General features: G+C 39.8%; 2 protein-coding genes across 4 annotated transcripts in view; one reads left to right on the forward strand and one right to left on the reverse strand.

Moving 5' to 3' along the window:
* The window catches only part of CDHR3 (cadherin related family member 3), a 49334-nt gene extending 45375 nt beyond the window's left edge, over nucleotides 1–3959 (reverse strand). Inside the window, exons 1-2 of the mRNA XM_021534702.2 lie at nucleotides 3938–3959; nucleotides 3567–3706 (exon numbers count right to left, since the gene is read on the reverse strand). The gene's annotated coding sequence lies outside the window, so the exon portion shown is untranslated. The remainder of the gene's footprint in view (nucleotides 1–3566; nucleotides 3707–3937) is intronic.
* Nucleotides 3960–4169: 210 nt separating this feature from the next.
* Nucleotides 4170–22136, forward strand: part of ATXN7L1 (ataxin 7 like 1) — a 111527-nt gene continuing 93560 nt past the window's right edge. For 2 of the 3 annotated variants that reach the window (XM_021534671.3, XM_021534674.3), the window contains exons 1-2: nucleotides 4170–4443; nucleotides 4932–5000. In XM_021534671.3, the coding sequence (XP_021390346.1) occupies nucleotides 4329–4443; nucleotides 4932–5000 (184 nt within the window). In that variant the 5' untranslated portion in view covers nucleotides 4170–4328. The remainder of the gene's footprint in view (nucleotides 4444–4931; nucleotides 5001–22136) is intronic. The other variant, XM_021534672.3, reaches the window with a different exon arrangement.

The raw sequence follows: 22136 nt of genomic DNA on the forward strand, positions 1-22136 counted from the left end.
TGAGGCCTTATACAGCTGGTTTTTTATAATACTTTTGTAGCTAGTTTAAAGCCATCTGGTGCACGTATTGCCAGGTATACCTGATTTTGTTGTTGTTGTGACTACACATGCATTCTCAGCACTCTCATAGTGTTTTCTCAGTGTATGACAGTACAGCTGAAGTTAAATCATGTCATTTTATATTTGTACATGGTGACTACATATGATGCTCCTGATAGCCACATGTGAGGATTTCTGTTTTAGTTTGTCATGTCTTCACATTCAGATCCTGAAAATTATATAAAAATATTGGATTGGTCTCCAAATAAGCCAAATATCGATATGCAGCTTTGGATCTCTTCTAATGTCATAACTTTTACTGTGTTTTTACAAAGCCCAAGCCTTTAAATATAATTAGAATAAATAGGTGTAGGAACATTTGGTTACTTGTAAAAAAGCTTGCATTTGGAGATCATCTTAGTAAAAGACCAATGATATAAGGATAAAAAGGTTAGAGTTGAGGTTTTATCTGTATTTTGCCATTTATTAATTAAAGGCCATAATTTGCTTATAGTTACTTTTTAAATACCATGTTATGATTGGATCACTCTAGTATTTAGAAGCTGCAACAAAAATCAAGGCTGCATTACCTTGAATTCTGAAAAATCACATATAAAAAGGAAGCTTCTGCTTGGCAACTGAAATTAAAGAATCCTCAGGGACCAGGAAGGGAGAGAAGGACCTTTCCTGGCTGACTTAATTATTTTTCTGTGGCAGAGTGACTTGTTCAAGGTCATAGAAGAATTAAACTTCTGTATTGGTGAGCAGGTGGAAAAAAAAACAGAGGCTGTTTAATCTGCACTTTCACATGCAGTGTTTTTTTTACTGATTTCCTAAGGAACAAATTTTGTGACCATGTTTGTGACTTTCCCTCATTTTTTTCCCTCTCCACCCCTGAATTTTGGCCCGACTGATTAATAAAAACAAATCTGAAAGAGGAATGAAAGTCTTAAATAGGTTTGTCTTTCTAAGAATTTTTGAATCTTGTGGAAGCAGATGCCAGGAGAAGGGAAGAAGAAACCATCTGCATGGTCTGTCTACAGTAAAGCTGCAGCTTGAGTTCACATTCACAAAATAGCATTACATATATTCTTAACAATGGGAAAACTTATAGGATGTCGGATCAGCTCTCTTTCTATTTTGCTATAAGATGGAGCACAATCACAGCTGTCCATAGAACATAAACTAGTTTATTAGGCACCAATGTGGAGTGAAATAAGAGGTCTTGGGGAGAAGTCCTGGTGCAGAAGTGAGGATACTCTTCTGCAGCTTCAGGACTTGCACCCTACGAGACAATGGAGACAAACGGAAGGCTGGTTTGCTTAGGGATGGTGTTATTTCTTGGTGCAGATCATAGAGGCAGCATAGATGTAATCAAAGCAGAACTCACACTCTTTAAACAAAAGATGCTCATCACAGGAAAGATGGGCATATGTGTAGATGTGCCAGTTATGGACATGTTTCAGTGATGAAATTAGTGTTAATGATTGGACTCAATCTTAAAGGTCTTTCGCAACCTAAATGATCCTATGATCCTGATTGTGGAACCATTTGCTTAACGATAATGTTGGTCTTGAATACATATGGTAGGGAGGAGAAATTCCTTGGGGAGGGCTTTGGAAAAGTTTCTCTTAAACTGTAAGTCACTGGATTGTTTCTTTTTAGGAAGGAATTGGTACATCTTGAATCTTTGATTTTATGCTAATTTTCCTTCATATGGTCTGTTTCTGTTAAGAACCTAGACTATCTGTAGTGTGTCATGGTAGGCAGCATGTAGATCAGTGCCATGTGTTAAAGCTGGAAAGTTTCTTCAAATTTTTTTTTTTTTGCTTGGTTGGAGGCAGCTTGTATTAAATACTTTACCCCTCCCCTTTTTCCTCAGTTGTATAGGTAGGAATTGCTTTACTAGTTGTGCATCCTGTGGTAGTGTTTAATATTAGCTGGATACTTGGCCATCCATACTTCCTTGAAATCTAATGTTGGTTTTCATCGATGGGGATTTCCTGGGCGCTCACATGCCTTTCTTTTGTATCTTCTCTCCAGATCCACATCTAGGGTAATGACACCAGCGTTATGGTATAAGCTGTGTAGTTTAAATTCTCTAATTATGAAACTATTTAGCCACTGTCGAGACATTTGCTCAATTATCTTGCAGTGAATTTGAACACAAGTGTCAAACATGGTTGATTTTTAAGTTCATGTTATTTATCATTCCTTCTACAAATTCCATCTTGCTATTCCTGACCAAAGAGTTTTTCAGTATAGTGGGCAAACTTTTCAATCTCAACATAAGCAATTTATGTCTATTCTTTTTTTCTTCCTCATTGATGTGAAAGGAATTATGTGTTCTTATAATTAAAAACATCACACATATTCACTACCAGCTGAATTTTGTTAGACTAAGTAAAACTCTCCTCAAATGACAGAATCTTAATTCCTCGGATCTTTCTCATAACCCTGTCCACACTTCTTTTTTTTTTTTTTTTTTTTTTTTTTTTTTTTTTTTAGGAAGATTAATTTAAATTGGTGGGATAGAACTGCACATAATAGTCCTAAATATATCTTCCCAGGGCTTTGTATTACATCACAACTACCCTTCATGCTTCTGGAAATTCCCTATGTAGCCTACGAAAGGTCATGCATCCTATGCCTGCTTCATGATAGCTGCCAAGAAGACTGCTGTGATTGCCTGGTTTTATTTGAAGGGTATTTTGGTGAGATTTCTGCTTCTTTGATAATGGTACTGAAGTTTCCTGTAGCTAATGTTTACTTGACTGGAGGCACTCTTAGTAGGCTATACAGAATGAAAGCTTTGAGGCTCACCTCCGGGTATTAGGGATGGGACTTGTATATTCCAGCTATTTTGGAAGAGGTGGAGTGTGTTGACAGTGTACATAAGGCAAAGAGTGTTTGTCCCTTGCCCCAAATCTTTATCCATTTCAGCACTGTAAAGAGCTTAGTCTTAATGAAGTTGTGGGAAATTTATTTAAATCCATTCTGGAGTGCAGCACCATATACTTTATGACAGGCAGCAGTGCTGACTTCAGCAGCTCCTGTCCTGCCCCTCTGGCCACAGCTCCAACTTTTGAGCAGGCCTGAAATGATTCGGTAGGTTTTATGTTTGTCTGGTTTTGGTTTTGTTTTGTTGATTTTTTTTGAGTCCACATTAATTCCATGTACTGCTTCAGTATTGCCTCAAAATGGTTTGAACCAGCAAAAAGTGAACGAGTGTCTGGGAAAAGATGCAGGACAAGGATGGGATCACGCAAAACTCATATCACCATGTGAGAAGTGTCTGTTGAACCATTCACTTCAGTCATCACCACTGCTAATGGTGTTGCAGAGCCGTATGAAATACACTACATGAGGGATATGTGAGGCTGCTCAAATGAAACCAAGTCCTTCACTGGGAGCGTTTATATTTGTCTTAAGAGGTATAAGCTGAAGCAACAGGCTTATGCTGAAACTCCTAATCTAGAGCAGGTATACTGAGTATGAAAATATTAACGGTTATTTTCTATTCTTACCTCAGTGGTGAAATAAGCAAAAGTGACACTATCCTAAATGAAAAGCATTTACGTCCCATAGATTATGTAGAGCGAGATGAAAACCTCGGTATTGTTTGAGAGTAGCCGGACCTGCGAGTTCAGAGCTGCTGTACCGTAGCCTAGAACACCAAAACGAGAAAAATCCCATTTGCAAGCAGACGAAGCCTACTACAGATCAGGCAATATCTGGACAACAAAATGGCTGTGGCTGTGGCTATAGGCGATCCACAGGAGCGCAGCTGGCAGTAGGGGAGCGGGGGAGCCCCAGCCCCGCGCTCCGGGTGCAGCGGCCGCGCTGGAGCGCGGAGGGGCCGCGCCGCAGCCACCGAGAGCCCGTCCCAGGCACTTACTGCGGGCGCTGCGGGGCGCGCAGCCCCGAGGCGCGCGCGGCCGGCGGCTGCGCCCTCCCGGCGGGGCTCGGCGGGCCCGCGGCGCTCCGCCGGGCGGGCCGGGCCGGTGCCGGAGCGCGGCGCGGCGCGGGTCCGGAGCCCCTCGGGGCGGGCGCGGGCCCGCCGCCGGCGGCGCGGGGCGCAGGCGCGGGGGACGCGGGCATGCGCGCTGTGCGGCGGGGAGCCCGATCTGATAGGGAGCAGGGGCTGACACTACCCCCGTGTGGGCGGCGGAACGTCCCGAGGATGACGTGCGGCGTTCTCGAATCCCGTGTCTCGCTCGCTCGCTCGCCGCCGCCGCCGCCGAAGGAAACGGGAAAAGCAACAAGGAGGCAGGAGCAGGCGCGGCGCCATGGCGGCCCTGGAGCGGCCCGTGCCCAGTCCCGAGGCGTTCCTGGGCCAGCCCTGGGCCGCCTGGGTGCGGGAGGCCGCCCCCCCGCACGCGCACGGCGCCGCCCCCCCGCACAGTAAGGGCAGGGACCGGCCGCGGTCCGGCTCCGCACGCCGCTGCCCCCGGAGCGGGGCCGGGGTCCGGCCGGGCCGCCCCCCCTCCGCTCCCCTCCCTCCTCCCGCCGGGGCCGGGAGGTGCCGCCCCCCCGGGCGCTCAGCTGACGCTCGGCCGAGCCCCCGTGCCATGTGTGCGGGAGGCGCACGCCGCGCCGCGCCTGCCGTGCCGCTGCCCCGCGGCGCTGGGCCGGCGCCGCGGTGGGGGAAGGGGGCGAGGGGGAGGATGCGCGGAGGGGCCGGAGGATGCCGCGGGCGGGGAGGCGGGGGCGAGGGTGCTGCCGCGGGGGGCCCGGCGGTTCCGCTCCCTGGCAGATGCTCCGACCATTGTGCTTTTGCTGTTGCAAATAGAAACACTGCTCACCTCCTCACCTCTCCTCCTCCCCTCGCCAAACAATAAATGCACACCTTAGGGCCCTCGGCGCTTCCTGACTCTGCTTCTCTTCTGCAGGTGTAGATCTGGAAGAGACTGGAAAGGAGGGTGGAAAAAGCAGGGAGGTTATGAGGCTTAATAAAGAAGGTAAGTGGATAGTGCTGGCACACCTCTCTACCTGTCTGTCTCCTGGTGGTTGTGAATGACTGTGGTTTGGCCTTGACAGGGTGGTCTGATAGCATATGTATTTCTCTGCCATAAAGAACGTTTCAGGGTTGGATACATGCAGATGACTGTCACTGTGTCAACTTCTTTTGAAGTAAGGTGATAACAGGTGTATACGTGCAACTGACAGACATGGTAAAAGATAAGACAATTTTGAGGCATAAGACAGCTACACATCAGTGGCCATATTGGATTATTCTGTGGACCCTGTCCCTTGGTGCAACATTCCAGTTGCTCGTGTGAAGATAAGCATATAAACTTTAAACGTTATATTTTTATTGGCAACTTAGTGGAGGTGTTTTCCCTTGCAGTCAGAAAGGGTTTGTTACAATCTTTGAGTCCATTCACTTTAGCTCAAATCACATTTTGTTTTTTTGTTTGCACTGCTGTGTGTCACCTACAGTCACCTGAGCAGCCCGCATCAAATATTATTTTAGGTTGCGCTAAACCCATGCATATTATGCAAAAACAAATAAAATTAGTCATTTGGGCCATAAGTTCTTCTGGTACCGTCAGTGTGAACAGGCAGACTCCAGCTTAGCGGTATTTGCCAATATGCCCGGCCTGTCACAACTCTGTCAGCTGCAAGAGGAGAAACATTTTGTTTGTGATGTGTGTCATTAACATCATGTTGAGGTAACACCTAGTGCAACTAGTGAAATAGTACAGGATGATTTTTCAAGTAGTTTGTGTTTGTTTCTGTTTCGTTAAGAAAGTGCTTTTCATACACAATCTCTCTGTCTTGGGAAGTCGGTTCATAATGAACGATCCCATCATAGTGAAACTTTGGTGCGACTTACTCTGCTGAGAGGAATCCCGCTATTACCTGTAATGTCACAAAATACATTCTGAAATGATGTTAAGTTTCTCATTACATTACAGTTGTCATTACACGTGCGATCGATTTTGAGCATCTTGGCAGCTCAAAGGAATCTTATGTTTTCTAAACAAGATCTTGAAAAAAGAATGAATTAATGAGTAAACTAGAGTTGTGTGATTAACTATAAAATTGCATGGCATATGCATTAAAGTTATTTAAAATACCATAAAACTTCTTTTTGAAAGACCTGTACAGAGAAGCCAAGCTTGATTGTGTTCCTATCTTGATTCTTATATGCCTGAACCTCTGTATTTTGTCAGCCCAAAGATAAGTTAGCAGCAGAACTGGGATTTTCATGTAGTTATTTATAGGTAAAAGGTTCAAGGCTCTGTACATCTATCAGTAATGTTGATTCAGAAATAATTGAGCAAAAATTTTGCTACTTCAGCCGTGCCTTCATAAGGAGCTTAATTTGTTGAGATAAAGCATTTTGTGCTCAGAAGTCCTTGAACACAAATTCCTTTTATAAGCATGGGACATAAAGATTGAAGCATCTCTGCTTCTTAGTTCTACATAATATGCAAATTGTTTCCTAGAAAGATTCAGTTTAAATTCAGTTCTAGTCTTGTTTGGTTTTTGGGGGGTCAGAGACTCCATCAAAGAAGCTCTATTTAAACTCACTATCCAGAAAAACTACTTCCAAACAAAGCATATGTCATTGCTGACATTATGATCATGACAGGTGTGAAGCACTTACTGGCTTTTATAGTACTTATGTCATAATACTGTGTAAAAAAATCCCAAAATTGACTGTTATATTTAGAAAATAAAAAGCCTTAGGGATGTTACTGCTTTCAAGTAGTAACTTGTGTTAGATCACTTAGAACTTCCATGAAGTTTGAATAAATTAGTATGTATCGAAATATTTTTACTATAGTCACTTAGGCAGTCTGTTTTCACCACACCCATCTGTGTGTCTGAACACCCACTGTAAATCTTTCTTAGGCCCCACAGTCCTTATTAGTAAAGGTGAGGGAAAATTTCAAGAGTTAGATTGGTCTGCAGGAAACATTTCTCATGTAATTACAGAAATGCTTGTGCTTTTATTCTGAACTTGCTTGCATGTTGTGTGACACGTTGAATTTTTTTGCCTGCTTTGTTCATAGATGTGGCTAGGATAGGTCTGAAAACAAAACCCTACTCCTTTTTTTTTTACAATCTTACCAACTTGAGTAGACCTTTTTAATGGCATATGTGGTGCCAGGAGATTTTAAGTGGTGTCTTAGAAAAATCAAATGGTACCTGTAACCTACTTGTGTCAAGTAACCAGGGGCAACAGACGGACAGGATTTTAAGTATCAAAAATTACTGTCCCATTTGATAAAGATAGTATAAAACCTGATCTCTCTGCACTTACTTCTCATATTTGTCTGCACTTCATCTTCTTTAGTTGATGTGACCAGGATTATGCAGCCATTCCTTTGTAAGCAGTTTAGCAAGAAACTAAGACGAGTGAAACTGTATGCAGAGCATGGTGGAAGCTAAGATGGGAATATGTTGGTTTTCAGACCATGACAAGGTGTTTTACTTTGGTTTTGTAGAAAAACAATGGAGTTAGGTGGCAAAAAGTGCTTCCAGTTGGCTTGATCCCTGCTTCGCTGCTTCTTTCCTGGTTGTGTACCACGTGTGTTTAGAGTGGTGGGCTGCTCTTCTTCCTCGCTTTGGCCCAGGAGGGGACGTGGGAGGCAGCATTTCCTGGAGGTGGGGGGCAGGGACACTGCCTGCCAAGTCTCTGCCTGCCCAAGGGATTGCTACTTGCATCCCTGGACAGAGGGCTCACAGTCTGACTGTGCTGTTCATTTCTGTAATGCAAGACATGCACTCCATGTGCCCCCTGTGCCCCTTCTTAGGGGTAAAAGTAAAGACACAGAAGTATTGCTCACTGCTTTCCTTTACTCTGCAGCGTGTATGTAGGCAGCATACAGGGAGAGAAGTTTCCTGAACATTTGTTCAGTTTTCTAGACGGAATTGCTTTTTGCTTGCTGACACTTACTCTGAGTTTTCCTATAGCAAATGCATTCTGTCCATGGTTGACTTTCACTGCATGTGGATTTATAGAGAGGGGATTACAAAGTTCCAAGTGTTCACAGAAAATGAGAAATTGTATACATAAATGTTTGTGCCAGAAAGAAACCCCAAAACTTATCTGCTTATCTAATCAGGAAACAGAAACAGTATTGTGTAACTTATCTGGCAAATCACTACCAAGCAACCAGCTTAGCTAAAAGAGAGGTTATCAGAATTAGAGCAGCATTTAGAATTTATGTTGAATTTTAAAAGGTTGAATGGCATATTTGAAGAATTTAAGATTTTCTTCCAGATAGCAGGCATAGTAAAAGAAGTCTGTATTTGAGAGTTTGTGTTCTGTAAAACATCGCAGTTACTGTGTGCCTGAGGCAGGTGCAGTGTTCTGTTATTATGAGCCACAACCTGTAGATGATTATAGATTAATTTTGGAGGCTTGTGTTTTACTTTCTACAATATCTGAGAAAATAATAGAAGAATGGGATTTTTTTTTGGTTTTGCGTACAGAACCTGTATTAATAATTGGTTTAGTAATGTGCAGGCATTGCTTGCTATGAGTGTTTGTAGGTAGACACAGGCTGTAAAGGAGCAAAAGCTATCCTTTGAATCTCTGTGAATTACAGCAGAGTTAAATATGACCTATGGGATTTAGGTCTGTGTCTGGGTACTTGGTGTCATAGTCAACTTCAGTTTCCCACTTCAGTGGGTTTGTATTATTGAAGTTTCAATCTGATGATGTGTGTGTTTTGTCTTACATGATCTTTTCACTAATCATAGTGATTCATTATTGTTTGACATTAAGAATGTTATGTAAAAAAATTCTAATTGCTTTTCTGATTTTATGTTAGGAGATTTTTATTGTTCCACCCCAAACTTGACTGTTTTACTTTATGATCACACGTACAAAATGGAGTTTTAAATCTATTGGATAATTGTTTACGGTATATTTTTTCCTATTTTGACTTCCCACACAAATATCTGATGGAAAGTTTTTTTGATAAATCCTTTAGCAACATAAGAACAAAATTAAAGGGATAGTGATTAGTCTTGCTTTCATTATCTTTTTAATTCTTCAGAAAAATATCTTGATGATTTCACTGTTCTTCTTGGAAAAATAAGAAGTTAAGGAGGTGAGGTGGTGGTAGGGAACACTTCTGTAGGGGAAAAAGGATGTGACATACAACATTCTACTTTATATGTACTGTAAATGGCTTCATTAGAAAAGCAAGAGGAAAAGAGCAAAAATTATTATGGGGAGATTGTGAAAGAAGAGAAGACAAAACCAGCTGGTTAATGTAATCATAGAGATTGGAGCTAACTTTTATTTATTATTTATTTTTTGTTTATTAGTGATTTGCCTGTGGTGCTATTTGTCTCCTTTAAAAACATGCTAAACAAAAGAGAATAAAAACATTCTTGGTTTACTTACTGCCTTCATCTTCCACCTTTTTGTGGTAGTAGAGAATGTTAGAAAGGCTGAGAGGGAAAGAAATTTATAACAAGGTTGTAAATACATACTCCAAAAGAAGGAAGTGAGGTTCTTGAATTTATACCACCACAGTTGGTGATTTGGGGTTGGTTTTGGTTCTGCAGTGGGCAAAAGAGAGGGTTGAATGTTGTATAATTTTCTGTCTCTTCTCTGGAAGCTAAAATAGTCTTCCAGAGATACCGATTCTTAAGCAGATGTAATATTCTGTGGTGCTTGATGAATGAAAGAGCTGAGAATTGGCAGGGCACAAAACTGTGGCCTGCCAATGATAAGAAAGTTTTTCTTACCATTCCTTGTATTGGGAATAAGAACAGTGAGCAGAGGTCTGCATGGGGTCTTTGTTTAGGATGAGAAATGACAGTGGAATTGAATTCTGGTGTATATGTGACTGATCAGTTCTATATATGATATCTGGCTCTGGTGTTTTTATTTTTTCTTATATGGACAGCTTCTGCAAGGGGGTGGCGTGTCTCCTGGTTATGGCTGTCACCTCATTTAATGTGTTTCAAGGAATGATGACAGAGGAAGAATGAAACATTATGTATGATAGCTCAGAAAATTTAGTCAGAATTGTAGTTTATCTTCATAGTTACATAGTTATTTTCTGAAACCTGTCCTTTAGTTCTTCATCCCACACACTGGATAAAAGGAGTGGAGTAATGGTAAGGCTCTCTGATCAGAGAGATCTGTGTTTTGAATCAAGATTTTGATGTTTTTGAATATGTATCTAAAACTGTGTACTGTAAATGACTTCATTAGAAAATCTGGTGTATTTAGGTGCACATATCTTGATGAAGTGCATTATTTGTGCAACAGTTGTTCTGAAGAGGTTAGATCTCCTGTTGTTTAAGGTACCTTTTTTTGATTATGTGTGGGGAAACCATGTGTGATTCCCTGTCAACTGACAGCACTGTCACTAAGGATCTGTCTCTGACATTCCTTCTAGTAGTTGTAATTTATAACCAGACTTGAGAAAGAGGGAAATTTATGTGTTTACTAGAGGGTACCCCAAGCCCTGTTGTCACTACAGAAAGTAAATGCCTTTGTGTATCTAATTTTGATTTAGATATAAAAACACGTGTGTCTTCTTTTTGATCTGCCTCTATATGTAGTTAATAGTTTATAATAGATGAAATATAGATTTCTGTGTGTTAAAAAGAGACTACACAAGAGCTGAACCATTTCCACTGTGAAATGGAGTAATTTCTTTGAAATAGGCCTTTTTTTCTAGTTAATTAAATATAGGGACATTGTCAGGTTCTATTTTACCTTTGGGCAAAAAAAATACTAGCCATTTAACCAAGGCTGAGGTGTATGAATGAGATGAAAGCAGTGGACAATCCTATGGAAAACATTTCAAATTACTTTTGAAGTTGTGAATCACAGGAGCCCTGTAGGCAGAAAGTGTAAGTTTCTGATAGTCAGAGTGGAAGTTTCTGGTAGTCACTGAATGCATTACTAAGAAAGATCACCTTCAGTAAAAATAGAATTGTTACTATGAGTGTTTATTGAAGAGTTAACTCCAATATAAGTTTATTATTTAGAGTGATTTTGGAATAACTAGCAAGAAAGGTATTTGGTTTGTATGGGCATGGATTAAATTACTGGATCTTTCTGTCTTCCAAGTTCAACTTGGTGCAGAAGTTCTTCAGCTTGTCTTCGAAAAAGCTGATTGAAGAGTTAATGGTGCAGGATGCCAGGTGAATTTAGTGTTCTTAAGTATTTAAAATGCAAAAAAACCCCTTGGCAAATGCTGTCGTGACATAGTAAGGGTGTTTGACAGAGGTCTATTAGCAAGTCTATAGTAAGAAATCTTTGATGGTTCTCTTGCTGGATGAGAAGGGTAGATGCCATGAGAGTAAAAATGGCCCAGTTTTTTATCGCAGTGCTATGCAGCTGACTAAGCTGACTCAAATTGAAGGAAGAATCCAGCACAGCTACTTGAAACTGATCTGGAACAGAGGAAAACCAACTATGGCATGAATAATTTCTCTCTTTTTCTCTTCTGTGTCCCATTCTATGGCTGATTTTAAGGGACTGGTTTTGTCATAGCTGTTTGTATGGCTTATTAAAGGTTGTGCCTGAAAGCCAGTGATATTGCTGGGGAAGTGAGCTTTCTGATTGCTCTTGGTCTTGTACTTAGAGAAATGTCTTCCTTATTTCTGAATGTTTTGCTTATTATTCAGTAATTTCATTTTGTATTTTACTAAGTTGTATTAATAATACAGTGCTTAAGCCCGAGACTATTCCTGTCTCTCTGTTTTCTTAACAGTAATTATAATTTACAATTATTTGGTCTTCCAGCTTCTTGATTTCTGTCTTTGTGTATTTACAAAGTGTGTACTGTTTGGCAAAAAAAGAAGGGGAGTTTTCCAGATCAGAAAGAGCATCAACCAGAAGTAGCAAAGAACTTGCTGACAGAAGTTCCAGGTTCTGCACAACTGCTGGTTCCAGTATCTGTCTAGTGCAGTTTCACTTAGTCCACAGGCCCCTCCTGAACCATCTGTAAAACGGAAGCTGTTGTATTGTGACAGAGCTGTGCATGGTACACAGGGGGTTAGGCTGACTTCCCTTTCCGTTCCCTGGGAGCAGGTGTTCAGCAGAAGAGACTGAAGAGTGACTGATGAAGTAGTATCAAGACATAAGAATGACTGGCAAAGGGCAAGAGTTCATGGGGTTGGATTGTGTGATCTTCTTTATGTTCTTTATTTTGTTTATATTTGTTTCTGTTATACAGTGTTTTATGTTTTCTGTCCAGTCATTCTTTCTCTTCCTTTTCCTACTGCAGGGGACTAGGCATAGTGGTCAGGCACAGTTTTGGAATTGGCAGGTATATTTTGATTGAACACTGCTAATGTATCAGTAGTTGTTGAGAAGTTTGCTGGATCAAAATTTTCTTTGTTAGCAAGACAAAGGAGGATGGGACTGGACATGTCCAGTAACAGAATAAGGTAACGTGAGCTTGTCATCATTTTGAGTTGAAATTCTCAGAATGGAAGCTGAGATTTAAAGAAATGTAAAGCATTATGTGTGTTCACTTTTTAATCTCTGATAAGTATCCTGTCCTCAGATGACTTTCAGGGTGGTCACTTGTCATTGTCTAGATTAGGTAGATTATCATGTGATAGCATATTCAGTTTCTTTTTTTAAGCTGCTCTTAGTTATGTCTTACTGAGACAGGATGATACGATGATTTACAGCTGAAAAGTTTGTTGGACCCATGCCACCACAGCAAACACTGACAGAGCCAAAACCTTATTTGTTTGGGTCTGATAATGGAGATAGTCAGTGGACAATGATCTGGAAGAATACGAGTAATTGATCTGTTACTGCAATGACTAGGGAGGCAGTATTATTATTTGCATGATCCTAATGCCTAGCAGCCCCATCAGGCACTAGATGCTACTCTGCGGGGTGCCAGTAAAGGGAGGAAGGGTGTGTGCTTGTATGTTGTGAAATTGTGCTGCAGAGAACTAATTTTTGAATGTATGACGAAGCCGGAGTTTTAATACTGACAAACAAAAGCACTTAGTTGCTCAATGCGATAGATGGTTGACTTTAGCCTAAATTAAAGTGACTTCCTTGGAACCATAGCAAGGAAAACTTTATGGTGATATTTGGATGGCAATGAAGTAATTTTGCAAGAGCTTACAAGCTATCCTTATTCAGGTGTGGAAATGGCCTGAGTGAAAATACAGGCTGGTTGTTGAAAGCTTTGTAAATGGATACTGACATCGTGAACCAACTAGAAATGTGAGCAAATGGTGTGACAGCAAGTAGGATGTGGACAGTTTAGTGTACATAAGACAGAAGAGCCTGGAAATATTTAAATTTGGAATGGAGGATTGTGCATAGAAGGATGCAGAGAGTAAAGCAGTATGACAATATAGAAAAAGGAACTTTTGGAACAGTGTGAACAAGCAAGATAATGTTTGTCAACATGAAAAATAAGAAAATATAACTAATGTGAGGTGAAGCCTCAGACAAACCTTTAGTTTAGACAAACCTTTAGTTCTGCTGTAAACATCAGACTTTGTCCTAGGGATGCCCAGGAAGAATCATTCAAATATGGATGTAACCTGAATGAACAGTTTAAGAGAGAAGCTACTGGCAAAGATGACATAGTAGTTTATCACAGGATTTTATATCTGAATGATGGACAAGTTGATTATGCTGTCCAGGGTGATCAAGAGAGGAGGTAGAGAAAAGAGGGTAAGAGTGGTGAGATCTAAATTCTGTTCTGGTTGTATTGAGCTGAAGCTAAATCAGTGGCAAGAGGTGTCAGATAGAATGAGATTTTTTGTTTAGATGTAAATCTACTGTATTTGAGACTGTTTTCAGGAACTGAATGTAAAATTCTCAGACATAAGAGTAGCAGCAAAAGATACAGCTCAGTGGAGACCTGCTAGAAGACAATGTAAGAATAAAGAGCCTGGCAATACTCTCTGAAGTGATTGGTACAGGAAGGATGGTCAGTAGGAGAGGGGAGAGTAATGGAAGTCATAAACAGAGCTTCAAAAGGAGAAAGGCATTTAATTTTTATGAAGAACACACAAGGATTATGGGTGATAGAAATGATTAATTTGTGATTAACGAAAGGTTTTTAGACATTTTAGTGAGAATAGTTTTTAGACATTTTAGTGAGAATAGTTTCACTGTATTGAAGGAAACTTACACTAAAGTTAGAGACAAAAGTGTAATTTGTTATCAAACAGAGCATAATAATCTTAGATGTGAAAGAAGGACAGGGAGAGTAATGTAGTTAGAGAATCAAGGAGTCAGAAGTAGTTTTCCAAACACAGGAATGAGTGATTGTTCTGCTGGTCTATCAGAGCGGGAGGAGAAGGGCTGATGTGAGGTATGGGCTGATGAGTGTGAGCCAAGGAGAGAGTGGAACAGATGTGTTTTACATCTATTGTATGAGGAAGAAGGGAGAGCTATAAGGGAGAGAAAGAGAGTGGGAAGGGGGAATGTGAAATGGTTATTATGTTTTTTCTCTTTCTCTTGGAATAAATATTTGCATTCTATTGCTGAGAAAGAAATAGATACAAAAGAAAAGGTTTGAGGAGTGAGTCAAAAGTAGGAAGAAAAAAGGCTGAAATTGCAGGTGTGGGTTCAACTCAACTGGAGGAATGGCACAGATTAGTAAGCAGCAGGAGAGAGAGAGAAAATGTGCGATAACCTCATTTTCAGACTGGTTCTCTTTTCCACTGCAAATTCTAGGACAGGCACGAATATAGCAAAGAAAATGGATGTTTAAGACAAGCGTGAGTTCAGGATTGGTGAAATTGGACCTAGTATTAGCAAGCAGAGCACAAACTATCACAAAAAAAAAAAGCTCTTCAAGGAGAGAAAAGAGTGTGTGGTCATATCTATCACATAGCATGATGGACATGAAAGTTGTAGTTCTGTTCCTTCCTGCAGTGCATCATAAGTAGTCTTATGTCTACATGATCTGTCACATACTGAAACTGACTTGTGCTTCCTGCTTCCAGAGCTGAGACAAGGCCACGGGATTGCATTATCGTGGACTGGGCCCCGGGTAATGTCGTACTGCTCAGGGTGTATCGTGAGAGCTTGGGCGCGGTGCTGCAGTCACCATGGTTGTATGGCTTTTGCTTGTCTTGCAGGGCAAAGCAGCTTGTTCCTGTCTACATGCTACAGGCAGGCATGCTTTATGATCCAGCACATTTTTTTTTCTCTGAGAAAGCAGGACAGTAATTTTAGAGGGGTTAGATGAAATGGCTGTCATTCATGTCATTCAGTGTCTTAAAAGTTAATCTCAGGTTTTCACATCTCTTTAGTAGATCTAAACAACTATTTAAAGAAGAGGAAAACGCTGTGGGAGAGATTTGTTCCTTCATGCGCGGAGCATTGAGCTGATTCTTTGGCTTGGAAGGCTTTATTCATTACCTTGCCTGCCTTTCCCAAGCAACTTTCTGCATGTCCCTGTATATTATCAGTGTTCAGTCATCCCAGCAGCTTATACAAGTCACCATGCACAGGTGCTGAGAAAACAGGGGAAAAAAAAGTCTTCAAATTTTCTCTTCAGGGTCTCTCAGGTGGTTTTTTTTTTGTGTGCGCTATCATGAAGTTTTTTGGTTCTGATTGTACTCATGCTTTTGCTATATTTTTGGCTTTTTAGAAGACTTGAAGAACCTTGGGCAAATATATTAAGAAATGGGATGCATGGCAGTGGAAAAACATGAGGAGAAATGGGAGAAAAAATGTTTCAGCTCTTGAAATTATGGTGAGCTGTGTGTATAGTGCTTTTAATAGAGTCTTCGAACATTCTGTGCTTGGTGTAAGTTTTCTTAAGCTTCTCTCATAACTCACAACACACTGGGTGTGAACATTACCAAGCCTTTTAGGTATTTAAATTTTGAAAGAGGTAATGCAGCTTTACATATTTTTGGATTTCTTGCTCATCAAGAAAAATTATTCTTGACTGCATTGCTCAAGGAGAGAATGCTATGAGTTTTATTTTGTGGCATTTGTTATTGTTTCCAGCTTTTTGAGATACCTGTCTCTATTCTGACTGTTTGTTTTCCAAGCTCCTTGGCAAATCAAAGGTATTGTAAACTTTTATCGCTTTCCTGGAAAGTAAAAGTGTATCCTCTGTGGGAGTTCTTGTAGGCTTTTCATTTGTTTTGAGTTTTTTTTAATTCCTTGTAATTAAGTATGTATTTGGAGAAGCTCTAAAGAGATGTATCATATATGTGTTCAAATGATGTAACATATATACGTGTTAGCTTTGAAACAGCATGATATGGTTGGTATTTCTGAGAGCTTCCAATATGTTTCAGACAAAACCGTAAGTAGTGTATGTTGTGAAGACAAAAATCAGTCTATGAATGTTGAAAAATTTAATGCAGTAAGCTATTTTAAGGAGGAATTTGAAGGAGGTAGAGAATAATTAGTTGATGTGGAGGAAGGAGGCATCAAAGCTGATAGTATAGCACAGGAAAGTAGCATACAGAACAGATTTCTAGTGAAAGCAGTTCATTTGTAAAAATAAACTCTCCCTGTTTTACTAATATTGTCTTACTGTCTCGGAGCTGGAAAGCAAAACTGATTGTAATTGCCAGACTGCAAAAATAACATAAATATTGAAAGATAAATCTTAATCTTTCTTAACTCTGTTCCCTAAACATGACCTCCATTCTCCAAATACTTAAACATTGCCTTTATTATTAGGCTTCAGCCTCATCTGTTATCTTGAATAGTGCCCCAGTTTTTCTATTAGGCAAAAAGTGAAGAGAAACTAACACATTGTGTATTCAAAAACATTTGTCATTCTTTTACACTCTTTCTGCTGTATTAGTTCTTTTCTGCCTGTTTGTATATTACAGGCTTGGAAGGTAAGTGGCATGCAAAATTCTAAATAGTTTTGACTCTTCTTATCAACTATCAACATTAGAATGAGCCTGTTGTGTCCAAATTTCACTGAAGTTTAGATTTTTTTGTTTTAGGAGAACCCTTTGAATGTGGGCTTTCCATGGCAGCTTTCTGACATACCATGTGCAAGCATAGTGTGCTATGAAAATGGTACACAGAACAAGTGCTTTTAAGAGCTTGCTCATTTTAGTAGTGTGAGGTTATGAGAGAGACTTTCCCTGTGTTCAAAATCATTATATGGAAGCTGCTTTGAGTAATAATCAGGACAATGTGGATATATCCAGAGGAAGGATTCAGATCAATGTGAGGAAAGGCAGAGGGAGTGAGTGGATGGGAAGAAGTCACAAGAAGAAACACGTTGATTACTGATGTTTGTAGATCACCTCTCCCTGTAAAGAGGCCCAAGGTGTCCTACCACCTATGTGTACAAATTTTTTGTCACTGAAAGAGGATGAGCAAACATGGCTGCTGCTGCTGAAAGACTAATCATACCTGCACTGGAATTAACTGAAAGTACACTGAAAGCCTACTCTGTACTGATAGGGTATAATCCAGTCCTCACTGAAGTAAGTTATTGTGTAACAATTTCAAAAGGAAAGGGAAATTGCCTTATTTCTAGATTACAAAGAAAATACAGGTACATAGAATGTATTTATTTATGGGGGGGGAAAAAGAAAAAGCAAAATACTAGAGCACATTACCTTTCCCTATGACAGGTTGTGGAAGCCTTTATTGACTAGCACTCTGTTTACTGTTTTTCAAAAGTTGATGCTGCCATTGGCACCAAATTTTGCTTACATTACTTACTTACCAAATGTTACTTATATTACATTTACTTACATTAAAGTAAGGACTGACATGCTTCAAAATACATTGCTGGGGATTATATTTCTCTCAAAGAACAGTTACCCAAGCCACACTTAGAAGAATGGGTCAGTTCTTATTGCAACAAAAACCCATAGTAATTCACTATATTTTAGCAAGTCACCACATATTCTAGTATGGTGCTTTTCAATAATTTTTAAATTACTTAAAGGCAGAATTTGGTGCTGCTGCTCCAAAAGCTAGATTCCTTCTCCTTTGCTGTGCAAACATTAATATCACCTTTTCTGCACCCGCTCTACCAGTGAGGACCATGGATTTTACCAGATATGCTAGGATATGATCTTATAATCTCTAATTGGATTTTTGGGGCAGTTTTCTTTTTGTTGTGTTGTGAAAATGGTCATCCTAGATACTTCATGATTTTACTCGTGTTTCTTTTTCATCCAGGATAGGAAGGGGAACTAGCTGGTGATACAGTAATAATTGAAGATTATAACTGGCAAGTAATTTTCACTACATGGATAGATTTATAACATTAGCAAATCCTCCATGACTAGCCTGCAGCTCTGCTTTTTGTCTGGAAGAACACTGGCTTTAGCCTGAAGCAGATTTTCATTGTGCCCACCAGATTTTGCTGAGAATAAAACCTGCTGTGACCACCCAGCACCTCAAGAGGTGAATATATAAGTGAGCATCAGAATTCCATATTGCAGAATAGGCTGGGAATGTTGAGTTTATTGAATTAAATAGTAGTTTAAAGAAGGAGCTTTAAGCTGGGTAACTATTACATGATTGCAGTGTAATCTTTCTCTCTGCAGTTTTTCTCTTGTAAAATACAGGCACTGAATTTATACATTTCATCATTCTTGCCCCTTATGCAATTTGGGTATAAAATACATATATTTTTATTTATAATAAACATGTAAACTTGGTCATGGTCCATTCTGAATTTTTTGTATTTGGAAGAACTAGGTAGAATGTAAGCAGAGATGGAAGAATTGCTTTTGACTGTTGATTAATTGAAGTGTTGCTCCTTTTGCAGAGTGGTCTTGAAGGAGGCTGAAAGTGCATGACTGGGAGAGTAGGGGGAGGTGAATACTGCTGCATTTTATACACCTTTACTGAAGTGTTATATCCCAGTTCACATGTCCACATCTGGTGTTGAAAAAAGTGGAAGGAGTTCAGAAAAAAAGATACATTAATTCAAGGCCTGGATAATCAGCTTTAGAATGGAAGATTTAAGAAGCTCAATCTATTTAGTTTATCAGCAGACAGTAGAGGCTACCTGATAAGTCTCTAAGTACTTAGGGCAAAGGTATCTGACAGTTAGATGGTTCTTTGTCAGGTAGATTAAGGGGATTCTCATGGCTGAAAGCTGAAGCTAGATTGGTTCAGACTAGAAATAAGATGCAGTTTTCTAATGATACAATTAAATAGAAACAGCTTACCAAGGGGTGTAGTAGACTGTTGCACAAAATACTCACATAAGGCCCTGGTCCTTCACTTGGAAGCATACAGTGCTTTAGCCATCCAGAAGGCTTGGGTTTGAGACTAAAATAGTATGATTAAATTCTATGGCCTATTTTAACATAGAAAGCCAGTACAGATCATAAGGAAGATTTTTGTTCTAACTCCCTAAAATTTCATACATTGTTACTGCTGCTTTTGTTAAAAAGATAGGTTCATGTGAAAGATGTGGTGATAAAACCAAAAAGAAGCCTTCTGATGTGGTGAGTGAGAAGGGACTGTCCTTTGACAGCAGGTAAAAGAGGAAGTAATGCTTTCCAAGCTCGTTTTGTGTTTTTCTGGTAATCAAAACCACTGATATCCCTCCAGTCATTAATTCTAAGCATAACTTAATCATTTACCAATGTAATTGTTGGCCTTTTCAGTAGCATTGCAGATAGTTTGTGCCTTCAGGTCAGGTAATTGACAGCTAGACTCAAATGCCTTCTTCAACTTTGTTTGCAAAGCAAAACAATCGTTGTCAGCAGGTTTTCCCTGGTGCTGCCTTCTTGGCTGTGGATTTACGAGAACATAGCAGGTCAATCTTTGTGGTAGAGTAAAAGGTTCTCTAATTTCTAATGAATTGTATAAGAACTCATTTTATCCTAGTTTTGCAAAAGAGACAATAGGAGTTGTTTGAAAGATACTAGTATTTGTATAATTTAATTCACCTCTTTTTTTGTAAAATCATCACCAGTATGAGCAAAAGTGTCACATTTTTTTCTTGGTTATTCTGACAGCAATAAAAATTAGTGCTGATATAAAGTAGATACCTTAGATGGGAAAAGTTGTGTCTGTGGGGTTAAAGGAAGCACCTAACTTGCTTTTAGAGGTTTTCCCAACATCAGTTGTAAGCACAAAGTACAAAATAAGTGAAGAGCAAATGTGCTGCATCTTAAGTTTATAAATTCTTTGCCCTCATCCCCTTACCAGTATTGCTGCCTCTAAAAATTGTAAAAAAAGAAAGTGTGAATTGGTGTTCTAAAAAAGAAAATAGGCATTATTGAATTTTATCGGGATTTGGGGCTTACACAGCCAGAAACTAAAGAATTTCAGTACAGTGGAATAGACTTCGTTGTTGATTTTGCTGCAGTTGGAAGGACTAAAACAAACTGTGAATTGGACAATGAAGTTTGCTCCAAATATGTCTTAGTGTGTGTTCTATTGTAGAGCCATGTGAACTTTGAAGCATCATGTAGGCTTTTTCTGGTTGGGAATGTACAGGGTCACACATATCCTGTGCTACCTTGTAGTGATACCATGAGGAGATTCTAAAGTTCAGGAAATCTGGGTCTTCCTCAGTTCTTTGTTGTTGCCTGTGACAACGTTGCACAGCTTGATGGATATCTGATCCACCAGTTTTTGGCTGAGGAATTACAAAATATTTAGAAGTTTACATTTGGAGTCACCTTTAATATTTCTTGTAGAGTGAGCTGGACTGAATGTTTGGACCTTGTCATGGTTTCCTCAATAGGTATATCCTGTTACCCAACAAATGTTGGATTAGGTCAGGATCTCCTGTAAGGCTGCAGAATATTAAAAGCTGTGCTAAGATCAATCAGATGATTGGTCTGCTTAACCTTTCCAGCATCATTTAATCCATACCTGCATTCAGGTAAATTGTATTTGAGACTGTGGCAAATATGACAACAAAAGATGATACTTGCTTTGATACAAGGCATTAAAAAGGGTATTTTCTAATATGAAAGCAAGAATTCTAGAAGGAGACTTGAAACCCTGCAGGAGGGATAGATTAATTAAAAATTGGGGGAAATAGATAAAGTTACTCTGCTGGCTGGATGTCTCCAGCCCAGGCAGTGGTTTGCCAGGCTGTGTATTAGGCAGATCTATATTACTCTTGCTGTTGGATAAAGATCTTTAAAATGTATGGGACCTCGGTGGTACTGTAGAAAGTTCAAGGCTTCATCTTCCTGTGAGATACTTTTCCTCATGGCTGTTACTCAGGCTGGAAGTTAAGAGCACCGAAGTTCTTAGTTCTCATTTGCTTTCTACAGGAAAGCAAAATATACTTGTTGAAAAAAAATCATTCTCTACATTGTCATGCCACAGTATCAAAATTTTAAGTGGATTAGGACTGTCATCTTACTGAAGTTATGCTTGCTGCAGAAGAAATGACATGTAGAGCTTCAGAACCTCATAATGCACATAATAGCACTAAACTATTCAGGGCATTTTCTTAGCTTTTTTTATCAGTGTCCTACCTACAAAAAGGCAAAGCATCTTGAGCCATGTGTTTCCATCTGATGTCTATTGATTACAAGAAAACCCTTCCTCTCTTCCCCACTTCCCTTGCCAAAATGTCACTGCTTGCTTCTGCAAGAGACAAATGGCAGCAATCATACCACAAGAGTCCCTGTCCTGAAATGTATAGAAGCTTGCTCACTTGCTAAACACTATATTCTTGATATGGCACATAGGTCAGGTGCTGGCTCCAGAAGAGAAGTATGTCCATCTTTGTGTTTGATGGAACTGGAACTTTACTTCCTTACTGCCAGTCACCTGCTGAGAGAGCCACGCTGACCTGTCAGGAGGAGAAAATGTTATTTTTACTGTAGTGACTCCTCAGGATGCTATAGACAGGATAGGTTCTGCAGTATGGATGTGGAAGTGTGTGAGTTGATGTGGGAGCTTAAGGATGCAGAGAGCTAGCACAAAATCCTGACAGTTGCATCAGACCATCTTTTAAGTTGTGTGCTGGATACACTAACAGCAAACTGCAGTACAAATATACATTTGCAGTCTGAAAAAGACAAAGCACACAACAAAGGTAGCTGAACTAAGATGAGGGATGGCTCTGGAGTGTTGCTATATGCTGAAAATCTGCAGGCAGGTTTCTTAAAAATACATGCATATGTATACACATGCATTCATATACCTAGAAAATTTTCTGGAATTATATTTGCTCTTGGGTTTC

The sequence above is a fragment of the Lonchura striata genome, chromosome 5 (genome assembly GCF_046129695.1).
Source record: "Lonchura striata isolate bLonStr1 chromosome 5, bLonStr1.mat, whole genome shotgun sequence".
NCBI classification, from domain to species: Eukaryota; Metazoa; Chordata; class Aves; order Passeriformes; family Estrildidae; genus Lonchura; species Lonchura striata.